We start from the raw sequence: 11,007 nt of genomic DNA on the forward strand, positions 1-11,007 counted from the left end.
TTTGTCCGTCCTCTAGTGTGAAAACGGCTATTCTTTTGTTTCGTCGGTGTTATGATTGGGAAAAGTGTTGGTTATATTATAGCACTCATAGTTTATAGTAAGAGCCTTGGGAAGTAATCAATTGTTTTTTAACCCAGACAACTAGGGATAATGAACACATACCACGCTCTTGTTATATTAACTCTTCGAGAAACTTAATTCTGATACCTGCCTTGTCTTCCATCAATGTTGTATACTCTTACCAGCTGCAACTTTGAAACTCTTTAAATATTTCATTCATGAGGCACAGAAAATTGGATGCTAATATATCGTCTCATTCATTAATTTTCTCACCAAATCAGTCCACGTCTTTGTTTATGGGTTAAAAGGTCAATTGAATAAAACATCGTTGATCGTGAAAACGAAATTAAGGTATTATAATAATAATACCTTAATTTGTTTTATATAACAAGAGCGATATTTAATGAAATAAATTTAATTAACGAAATTAAGGTATTATTATAATACCTTAATTTCGTTTTCACGATCAACGATGTTTTATTCAATTGACCTTTTAACCCATAAACAAAGACGTGGCCTGATTTGGTGAGAAAATGAATGAGACGATATATTAGCATCCAATTTTCTGTGCCTCATGAATGAAATATTTAAAGAGTTTCAAAGTTGCAGCTGGTAAGAGTATACAACATTGATGGAAGACAAGGCAGGTATCAGAATTAAGTTTCTCGAAGAGTTAATATAACAAGAGCGTGGTATGTGTTCATTATCCCTAGTTGTCTGGGTTAAAAAACAATTGATTACTTCCCAAGGCTCTTACTATAAACTATGAGTGCTATAATATAACCAACACTTTTCCCAATCATAACACCGACGAAACAAAAGAATAGCCGTTTTCACACTAGAGGACGGACAAATCCTCTGGACGGACAAATCGTCTGATGTGAAAACGGGACGAACAAATTTTTCGACGAACAAATGGTCTGATATTTGGCCGTCTGGAAAGACGATTTTTTTAAGACGATTTGTCCGTCGAGACGAACAAGTCGACGACAGTACGACTTAAATTCATATCAGACAGTGAAATGTTCGATTTTCTCGCCGCAAGGAAATGGGACTAGCAACAGAGCGAGGTTTCACGGGAAGTTTCAACATGGCGGCAGCCATTTTGCTTTACAATACGACCCAGTGCCTGTTCTCTTTGCGCTCATAAGACGGAAAACTTTTCGGCATATGGCCTTCTCAAATTCAAATTCGACGAACAAATGCCAGACGATTTGTCTGCCCAGACGATTGTCCGTCCAGACGATTTGTCCGTCCTCTAGTGTGAAAACGGCCAATCACATTGTATTAGTGAGAAATACATTCACTGATTCAGGCAATCACCATGTACACCTTCACATCGGAATGCAAATTCACCATACTGTTCGCAATATATGTCCTTAAGTGCTCACAAGAAGAAACTGTTTAATAATCAGGAGCTTACTTAGTTGGTGGTCATTTCCTTGTGACCTTAATTTTTGATTTGGGGTGATATTGTGTGGAGAGATTAGATGTTCAAGTCACTCATAGGGGTCAAAAGGTTAATGTGTAAATTTAAGGCTTTCACTGACAGACTAAATCTGTCACTGTGACAGAAGAACTTTTGCAGGTGCTAGTAGCCATTAATATTTTAAGATCATCCTGAATTACAGGATGGTATTGGCCTGTTGTGTAGTACTTTGCTAAATTGTTAGCTGCATTAATGTTAGCCCAATACTAATCTCTGTGTAATGATCAACCTAAAAAGGAAAAAAGAAGTCGTTTATTTTTTTTTCCAGTGATGAAATAATGGGTCCTGTGGTGCCATTTGCTCATTGATTGTCATCTAATTTGATGATTGGTGTAGTGTGCATCTATGGAGAACAAACCAAACTTGTCTGGAGTAAGTAAAGTCAGTATGTGTGTTAACATTTTATTATTATTATGATTATTTTCATGCTTAATTCTTCAGAAATTGAGACAGTTCCTCTTTTTGAAAGGGATATATCATACTCAGGTGCACTTGATTCAAATTAGAAGTTAATCAATTATTGAAATATTTTAGAACTACACAATCTTAGTAAGATGAAATGACTCAGAGGGAAAATCACATTTATTTAGTGCATCAAACATCTCAAATTAGAGGATATAATATTGAAGGCTGAGTGTCAACTAAACACTTTTGGAGAGGTTTTGATAATTCAGGCCAATCTATGATTATATCATTTTTTGCAGCCGAAGTGACACAGATGTGGGAATGCCTTGGTTGTGAGAACCAGTGAAATTGATATGATTTATCCAATGCTAAGGTAAAAGAACCACCTTGTGTTTACTTTTAAGGGAAATTTAAAATTTGTTCATGCTGGTATGACCATGTGTGGTTCACATTTTATTTTTCCCTGGTAATTATGCTCTTCATATCTGATGGCAGTGGTATTTCTAAACCAGAGGTGGAGAAAATATTTTCACCATTGTTCCCTCTCAGCTCCTTAGTGCATAAAATGTTTCAGTATAGACCAGCAGCTAAACAACAAAAGAATCAAGTACCCTTTGTATTAACTATAGCATCATGCTAGTATACATGTAGGAACCCCTAAAATGCCAGAAAAAAGATTGTTATTTTGTTTCAAAATGTATAAATTAAGGAGCTTTTCAGCCACAATGTAGACTAACTAGGTGCTTTAAAATCCCCACTGGCAGGAGGCAGACCAGTGGGCTATTTACAGAACGCAGCCAAGGAGTTGAACTTGGGGAAACTGGGATCAAACCCAGTGAGTGGCAGGGTGGAGGACTTGAACCTGGGAACCGGTTGGATTACAAGAGTCCAGCACCCTAACCACTCAGCCAAACCGCCTCCAGTTGTGTACTTCTCCTCTCAAGGTCACTGGTAATCTGTCACTTTTTTAACCTGTCTCCAATCAGAGCCTGATTTGTTTTAGGATAATTACTTTCTGTAATTGCTAAACTTGCAGCTCACCAATGAGGGGCCGGTACTTTACTTAATTTTCAGCCCCAAGTCAAATGAAATTTATTTGGACCGGATCGGATCGGATCGTACCCTGGTCCCAGAGGTTCTCTTCTCTCTACCGGAGTACGAGAATTCGGCGCAAAGCGCCGACCAACGAGCTGTAAAGCAGCGAGCGGAGAGAACCTCTGGTCAGGACCGTTGAGAATCTCACTTTCATGCCACCAAGCTTCGGGTGACAGCCATCAATCACGCCCCTTTCCGATAACCAATCAGAGTAAAGTATTAAAATACCTCTGGGGGTAGGTGTAGTGTTTTTACTTGTATCTGGAGTGGGCGTGGGGAATATATTTTGTTTCGTGGCCGTATTTACAATATCTGTCAAAATATTTGCTACACGTGCCAAATGACAAGCTCGCATGTAGTACGAACTCCAACAAAAACCCCGATTAAAATCTACTTCCCTCGGGCAAACGATTATTGCCGATTTTGCAACGAAAACGTCAAGATAAATGGCTATTCTCAATTGAATATTTTCACCGAGAAGAATCGAGATTTTCTGCGCCGCTTTAGGCTTGTTGTGAACGCCAACAGTTGAGAACAATTCCAAGGTCTCACAAGTGCTCTGTAATAAGTGCTACAGGCCTGTCCTAAAGCATGAAAAGGCACTTAGTCAATCCGAAGAATTACAAGAGTTCAGGAACAAATACAAAGTAGTAAACATAGATGTCGGAGAATTGACGCGAGGCAAGAGATGTGCGAAAGATTCTCCTTGTAAATCACCGAGAACCGCAAGAACACCGAGTTCACCAGCGACGAAAACATTTGAACGAGTTCGCAACCCCAAAAGTAAAAGAAAGATTATTTCCATGGCTAATGATAGTGCTGAAAGGGACGAAGAAGCTGTATTCGTAGGGCAACCTCGGAATGCATCACCAACGGAGGTGAGAAGTTTGCAATTATTGTATGTTGCTAGAAGGAATGTATGTTGTCCTCGGAATGCAATAATTAGCGCAGAAATTGAAAATTCGATCGAATCGCTTGCTTTCGTTTTTCTCAGTATCGATGGATCTTTGGTGCTGCACAGTGCACTTGATTCTTTGTTGATCTCCACATAGATCTTGTCGATTATCTTAGTCTTGAGTTCGGGATGCTTCCAGACAGAATTTATCACTCCATTGTATTGTTGTAAACAAATTTGTCTTACAATGCTGGAACCATTTTTTGCGCTAACTATTTTCTTAACTAGACCAGACGGATAGTAAATGCGTACCTAAGAAGAGAAGCAAAGAAAATCAATAATATTCTCACATACTTCTAGCAACATACAATAACTGCAAACTTCTCACCTCCGTAGGTGATGCATTCCGAGGTTGCCCTACGAATACAGCTTCTTCGTCCCTTTCAGCACCATCATTAGCCATGGAAATAATCTTTCTTTTACTTTTGGGGTTGCGAACTCGTTCAAATGTTTTCGTCGCTGGTGAACTCGGTGTTCTTGCGGTTCTCGGTGATTTACAAGGAGAATCTTTCGCACACCTCTTGCCTCGCGTCAATTCTCCGACATCTATGTTTACTACTTTGTATTTGTTCCTGAACTCTTGTAATTCTTCGGATTGACTAAGTGCCTTTTCATGCTTTAGGACAGGCCTGTAGCACTTATTACAGAGCACTTGTGAGACCTTGGAATTGTTTTCAACTTTGGCGTTCACAACAAGCCTAAAGCGGCGCAGAAAATCTCGATTCTTCTCGGTGAAAATATTCAATTGAGAATAGCCATTTATCTTAACGTTTTCGTTGCAAAATCGGCAATAATCGTTTGCCCGAGGGAAGTAGATTTTAATCGGGGTTTTTGTTGGAGTTCTTACTACATGCGAGCTTGTCATTTGGCACGTGTAGCAAATATTTTGACAGATATTGTAAATACGGCCACGAAACAAAATATATTCCCCACGCCCACTCCAGATACAAGTAAAAACACTACACCTACCCCCAGAGGTATTTTAATACTTTACTCTGATTGGTTATCGGAAAGGGGCGTGATTGATGGCTGTCACCCGAAGCTTGGTGGCATGAAAGTGAGATTCTCAACGGTCCTGACCAGAGGTTCTCTCCGCTCGCTGCTTTACAGCTCGTTGGTCGGCGCTTTGCGCCGAATTCTCGTACTCCGGTAGAGAGAAGAGAACCTCTGGGACCAGGGTAATCGGATCGGATCGGATCGGATTAAAAAAATCTGATCCGAAAAAAATCGGAATACAGGTTGTAGAATTTCAAATCAATCAATTTTAGTGTAAGAACGTACCCCATATTGGAGTTATCCGCTAGTAAACGTGGGAAACATCCAAAAATCCATACAAGGTCTCCAGCTTTAAGAGAAACATGTCAAACATGGCGACTATTTGTCTTGCCATGCACAGTGTGCGCGCTAAGCCTCACGGGAGCTACAAGCGATGATGTTTAACTTTTCGATCGGAGGTAACGACACCTGCTAAGCAAGTGCCGCTCAACTAAGGCTGCTACGATTTGACCGTAATTGATTGTAGTTGAAAATGAATATCCGCAGACGTTCTCGCGCTCACAATACGAAATGTATAGTTGTTTTCTTAGGAGCGGACGTGACCGTGACGGGAAAGTGGTGTTGTGTTACAATGCAAGTGGCGTATTGTGACAGTGTTGGGAAAAGCGGTGTTACATTACAGTGTCGAACGTCGATTTTGAGCACTCAATGAAACAGTGTATGGAGTCCGTAATAGCGTTCTATCAAATCGTTCGTTATTATCTTTTTGGAAACTATTTACAATGATGGGTCAGCAATTTACAATAATGTTTAAATAAATTTAAAAAAAAAACTATGTACAGTGTGCAAGGCTACAAATGTGTTCCAAATTATTTCGTTACTCCCACCGACGCAGCCCAAACAGTTTCTTTCGAAACTATCAGCCTTTATTCATATGTGAACTTACCTCGTCTGCTTTCTGTAGTTCTTTATGCCTGTTTAAGCGAAACAACTATTCTTTGTCTGCACGTGACGTCGGCATAAATTAAAAAAACGGAAGTCGGCCGTGTTGGGGGTTAACCACGCACGTGCTTTGCGGAAGCCTGTATCGTTTCACTGTTAGTTTCTCCTAATTATCATGCCACATCTCTGTGCTGTGTTTGGTTGTAGCCATAATTCAAAACGAGAAAAGGGAAAATTTCAGTTCTTTCGATTTCCTTCTGTACTGTTGCATCAAGGAGACGAAACGAGAAAGTTAAGTGAATCAATGTATATGTGTGTATATATTTCAAACTTTAAAGAGATCTAGGAACTGTCAGTAGTTTAATTAAGCAATTCTATGAAATTCAACAGATCCATTTCCTGACACAGACAATGAGAAAGGCTGCCATTCCAAAGTAACGACTTGCGATGCAGAAAGCCAGACAACCCTCACAATGGAAGATATGGAGAAGCAGGCACAATTTATGCAGCAATGTACTTTGGAACTCAACCAGTTGAGGTTGCAATTAGTGAATGTTCAGATTTCTGAACAGGCATTTGTTGAAAATAGTGACAAAACCAAGTTTTACACTGGTATTGCCAATTTTGTTTTGTTAAATCATGTCTTTAATTTAGTTGCTAAACATGTCAAGCATACATCTACAAATGCTCTCCCACAGTTTCTAGAGTTTATTATCACGTTAATGAAGATTAAGTTGAACTGTCCGTTTCAAGACCTAGCATACCGATTTGGGATTTCTGTTTCAACCGTAAGCAGGATATTTGATAGGTGGATTGATGTCATGAGTACACGCTTGCAATTTCTGATACTCTGGCCACAGAGAGAAGAGCTAATGAAAACAATGCCATTAGTCTTCAAACAGAACTTTGGAAATAAAGTAGCTGTAATAATTGATTGCTTTGAGGTGTATATAGAGAGGCCATCAAGCTTGATTGCTCGAGCAATGACATGGTCAAATTATAAACACCACAATACAGTTAAATTCCTAATTGGAATCACCCCTCAAGGAGTCATATTCTTTATATCTAAGGCATGGGGGGGAAGGGTAAGTGACAAACATGTTACTGAAAGCAGTGGTGTGCTAAGAAAGCTGCTACCAGGGGACATTGTTTTAGCTGATAGGGGTTTTGACATTGCAGACAGTGTTGGATATTACCAGGCTAAACTTTACATACCAGCCTTCACTAAGGGTAAAAAGCAATTGTCTGCACAGGAGGTGGAAGAAACAAGAAAAATTGTGAATGTAAGAATCCATGTAGAGCGTGTAATCGGTCTAGTTCGCAGAAAGTTTGTAATCCTGCAAAGCATATTACCCACAGAGTTGGTGAAGGCAAAACCAGGTGAGCGTCTAGCTCCTATTGACAAAATTGCCATAGTGTGCTGTGCATTAACCAATTTATCAGAGTCCATTGTACCATTTGGTTGAGTTGAACTTACAACCAGGTTGATTCCAGGTACTTTAGGCACTATTTTTCATATAAAGGCCTTAAAGATGTAGTTAGGGCTAGCCATAATTTATTATCAAAGAACTTCAGTAATTCTCATGTTGACAAAAAACAGTTTAAGGTACACCACTCGCAAGCAACATTTGTTTAGTTAATGTCACAGATGCTAGTCATTAATAGATATGTAACTACATGCATGACAAAAAACCATAAAGTTCAGTTTGCATTTTGACAAAGAATAGAGCATCCCAAAGTAATATTTTAGTGGTAGTGGTAGAATTGAAAAAACTTGACATTTCAATCATGATTGCTCAGTTAATTTTTTCTATAACAAGTTGGACAGATCCAGTCTCCTTCAGGCTCTTCTTTCAATTTCAAACATGACATATGATACCATTTTATCTGGCACAAATCATTGTCACAGCCAATTAATGTGCTACCCTCCAAATCTTGTGGACAATAGCACCACTGCCCTTCCTCTTCTTCATCACCAGACAATGTTGATGAAGATGGAATGGCTTGAGCTTCACACCCTGGGCATGTATAGTACTTTCCTATTATTTCAGGCAAGATGCACTTGCTGAAGAACTCAGAGGAAACAGAGAGTACATTTTCCCAAAACTCTTGGTTAGGAAGAATTCGCTGCACAAAGAGATCTATTGTTGTCCACACCACAAAATCACAATATTCAACCCCGCAGATAAATATCTGGGCCTGAACTTGGTAGTAGTAGGCGTGACTTTTGTCAAGATGAACTTTACCAAACTCATCTTTCTTTAAACAAAAGCTTTTTTGGCCAGCAGCCTCAGAAATTGTGGAATCCTTGTGCGTATATGGACATTTTATTTCACACACACCCATCCCACAGCATTTGCAGTCAACAATCCCATCAGGAGAAGCTCCTAAGTATGGCCACCTTGGATCAATATGGAGACCACAGTCAGAAATTGTCAAAGACTCATGGAATTGATTGATTTCTATCTGGTAAGCTTTGCGAGCCCTACCCTCATGTTTACAACCCCACCTTGTTGCCGCAGTTGAAAACCTATGGGCTTCAGGGTAGCATATGGACTTAACAAGACTCTTAGCAGGCTTAGCTGTATTTGTTTTGCAAGCAGCTTTGAGATTGCAAGCAGTAATACGACCTGCCCGTTGTTGGTACCAAAATTTACTTTGTGACTGCTTTCTGGTTGAAGCTTCTATTGCTCAACAGTCATCAGGTGTAATCTCAAGCGATACTTGTCGACACTGCCGCAGCAACTCCATGTAGTCTAACTGCATACACTCTTCTTTAAACAAGCTAATGGGCAAGGGCTTGGGTATATTGTCAATTTCTTTACATATATACTGCTCATTAAAAGGTGTGACAAGGGACAAGACTGCTGGTTTTACTGTACAGCCAGAGATACTTGTAAAAAAATTTTTATGCTCCTCTGGGGTTGGAGCAGGTGTCCTGGTTATTTGGATCCCAGGGTTAGATCTAGTGGCCATAGGAGTAACCTGTTTTTCTACCATCAATTCATGCTTCTTTTTAGCAGAGGTAAAATCCATCTCACTAACAGGCAAGTAGGGGATTTCTTTCATATGACTGGGGAGAAGCCATTTGTTCTTTTCCTGTGTGCTTGTGGAAGAATCTCTAATTCTAACACCAGCCTCCACAGCAAAAAGCACTGCCCCAACATGAGAACACCCTTCACATAACCCTGCCATGCAATCACAATGGGCAGCAATTACAGTTCCACATTTTTCTGCAAGAAACCATGTTCTAAGTGGGGTGTCCCGGGCTCTCTGTGAGTGATTTACCTGGTGAGGGTAGAAAAATAGCCTTTATTCTAAATCCAAGAATTTAGAACCTTGAAATACCACTCGCTAATGTAAGTAGTATAAGTGATATGTCTTCTAAACTTGCAGCTGTTGTGTCAAGATCGACTAGTAAAACAAGAGTGTTAGCTGAGATTGATAAAAATTAGGCCTTTGTTTTGTTCTGTTTAATTGTCAGAGATCACACAAAAAAAACACTACTGTTACTTACTCTGGCGAACACAACAACTTTATCGGTATCAACAGATCGCATGCATAGAGTATTCACCCATCCAGACACAAAGAAATTGTACGCTTCCATCGATTTGTAGGCCTTCATTTGGGTTTTTGTAGCCCACGAGGTTTGCACTACCAAGTAATTGACAATATCCGGATATTGAACGTTCGGCAGGAGTTCGATGTTTTCGGAGAAATCACTTTTCCTCAACGCATATGGGTCGAAGCCACAAACAGTTATTTTTCCGTGGTACCTTGACTTCACAGGACCCTCCAGACCCACAAAATAATCCGAATACTGAATGTTTACATTGGGCACGCCCTCAGAAGAAGCCATTTTGAAGGCTTAGTTATCCCCCAACATGGCGGCCTCGTATGACGTAGCGAATTTTAGTCACGTGGTTGAAAACAAAGAATACCTTTAGTGTAGTGAGCTGGGGGCGCCTGTGGAATGTCTTTTACGATAAAGAACCATTACAACTTTGCTTCAATGAGCTGCGAAAAAAGGCAGTCGTATTTCTATGCCAAAACTTAATCATGAGATGTTACGTGACTATTTTGGCGGAAAATTTATTGCGATCCGATTTTTTTCGGGTTCGAACCAGGTTTTGTGAATCGGACGCAATCCGATCCAGGTTTTTCTAATCCGGTCTGATCCGGTCCAGATTTTGTCAATACGATCCGATCCGGTCGTGGTTTTGTAAACGCCCTAACAACAGCGTTATTCCTACTGTTTCCAAACTATCTCTCTATCATTTACACAAGAGGACGCCACATTCCCAAGGGTTATCATTATGGATAATTTCTACCTAAAGCGATGAAAGGCCATTAAAGGTAGTTTTTAGCATACGTGTACTTACAAATCGTCTAATACTTGCTGAAAGTATTTCGAGTTTGCAATAGCAGAGTTGAATCCACACAAAGCTGCATTAACTTTGAATCGCATTGGAGGTTTTCAGAAGGCTACAGTTTACAACTACACCCCCCAGAAAAATAATCGAAAAGAGGGCGAATATCATATATGATATTAGCAACATTCTTTCGAGCAACCAAAAATTGATAAAATAGAAAAAATATATATTTAAACGACGGGTAAAGGGACCTTTGGCAACTGCAGATCATGTTTCGGTCAGAGAAGGAAATTATATATCTGTTGGTCTATTGGTGATGGGCCTTCCCTTTGATAGACTTTAATAAAATGTAGATGTAGATGTATATCATCTTAACCGAAAATCTACGTAGAATTCGACACAGTTATGCTGCATATGTCACTAATGGATATTTACCTCTTTCATCTCAAGCTGTTTTGTATTGAAATGATCCTCTCTAATGGTTGCTCTTTTGTTTGACGTCACGCAATCTGAATCCGGTGCCATTCATTCACCTCAAGTTCGACCAATCAGAACACCTGATATATTAGTATTCGCACCAACATTTTGCGTGAATGAGGTTACTAAAGTAATAAGAGGTTGCATGTAGTAAGAAGTGGCAAAATGCCGTCAACTGTAATTGTGGAATAGAAGTGAATTGTTTAAAAGAAAAA

The 11,007-nt window shown here is 39.6% G+C and overlaps 3 protein-coding genes across 5 annotated transcripts; 1 reads left to right on the plus strand and 2 right to left on the minus strand.

Moving 5' to 3' along the window:
- Positions 1–587: 587 nt before the first annotated feature.
- LOC111326281 (uncharacterized) lies at positions 588–7,889 on the plus strand. 3 transcript variants are annotated; one of them, XM_088753114.1, is made up of 5 exons: positions 588–707; positions 1,818–1,921; positions 2,254–2,327; positions 2,719–2,905; positions 6,333–7,889. In XM_088753114.1, the coding sequence occupies exon 5, from the start codon at positions 6,416–6,418 to the stop codon at positions 7,406–7,408; it is 993 nt and encodes a 330-aa protein (XP_088609240.1). In that variant the 5' UTR covers positions 588–707; positions 1,818–1,921; positions 2,254–2,327; positions 2,719–2,905; positions 6,333–6,415; the 3' UTR covers positions 7,409–7,889. The 3 variants fall into 3 exon arrangements, with proteins under 3 accessions (XP_088609240.1, XP_088609233.1, XP_088609245.1); XM_088753107.1 differs by lacking the exon at positions 588–707 and having other exon boundaries at positions 985–1,921; XM_088753119.1 differs by lacking the exon at positions 588–707 and having other exon boundaries at positions 985–1,921; positions 2,719–2,898.
- On the minus strand, positions 3,074–4,407 carry LOC148742233 (uncharacterized). Its single transcript, XM_088746906.1, has 2 exons — positions 4,333–4,407; positions 3,074–4,256 (listed from the first exon to the last, which is right to left on the minus strand). Exons 1-2 carry the CDS (start codon positions 4,405–4,407, stop codon positions 3,657–3,659), a joined length of 675 nt encoding a protein of 224 aa, XP_088603032.1. The 3' UTR covers positions 3,074–3,656.
- A 621-nt stretch (positions 7,890–8,510) lies between the features above and the next one.
- Positions 8,511–9,801, minus strand: LOC111326282 (uncharacterized). Its single transcript, XM_022930248.2, has 2 exons — positions 9,460–9,801; positions 8,511–9,230 (listed from the first exon to the last, which is right to left on the minus strand). The coding sequence occupies exons 1-2, from the start codon at positions 9,799–9,801 to the stop codon at positions 8,634–8,636; spliced, it is 939 nt and encodes a 312-aa protein (XP_022785983.1). The 3' UTR covers positions 8,511–8,633.
- Between the last annotated feature and the right edge of the window lie 1,206 nt (positions 9,802–11,007).

The sequence above is a fragment of the Stylophora pistillata genome, chromosome 1 (genome assembly GCF_964205215.1).
Source record: "Stylophora pistillata chromosome 1, jaStyPist1.2, whole genome shotgun sequence".
NCBI classification, from domain to species: Eukaryota; Metazoa; Cnidaria; class Anthozoa; order Scleractinia; family Pocilloporidae; genus Stylophora; species Stylophora pistillata.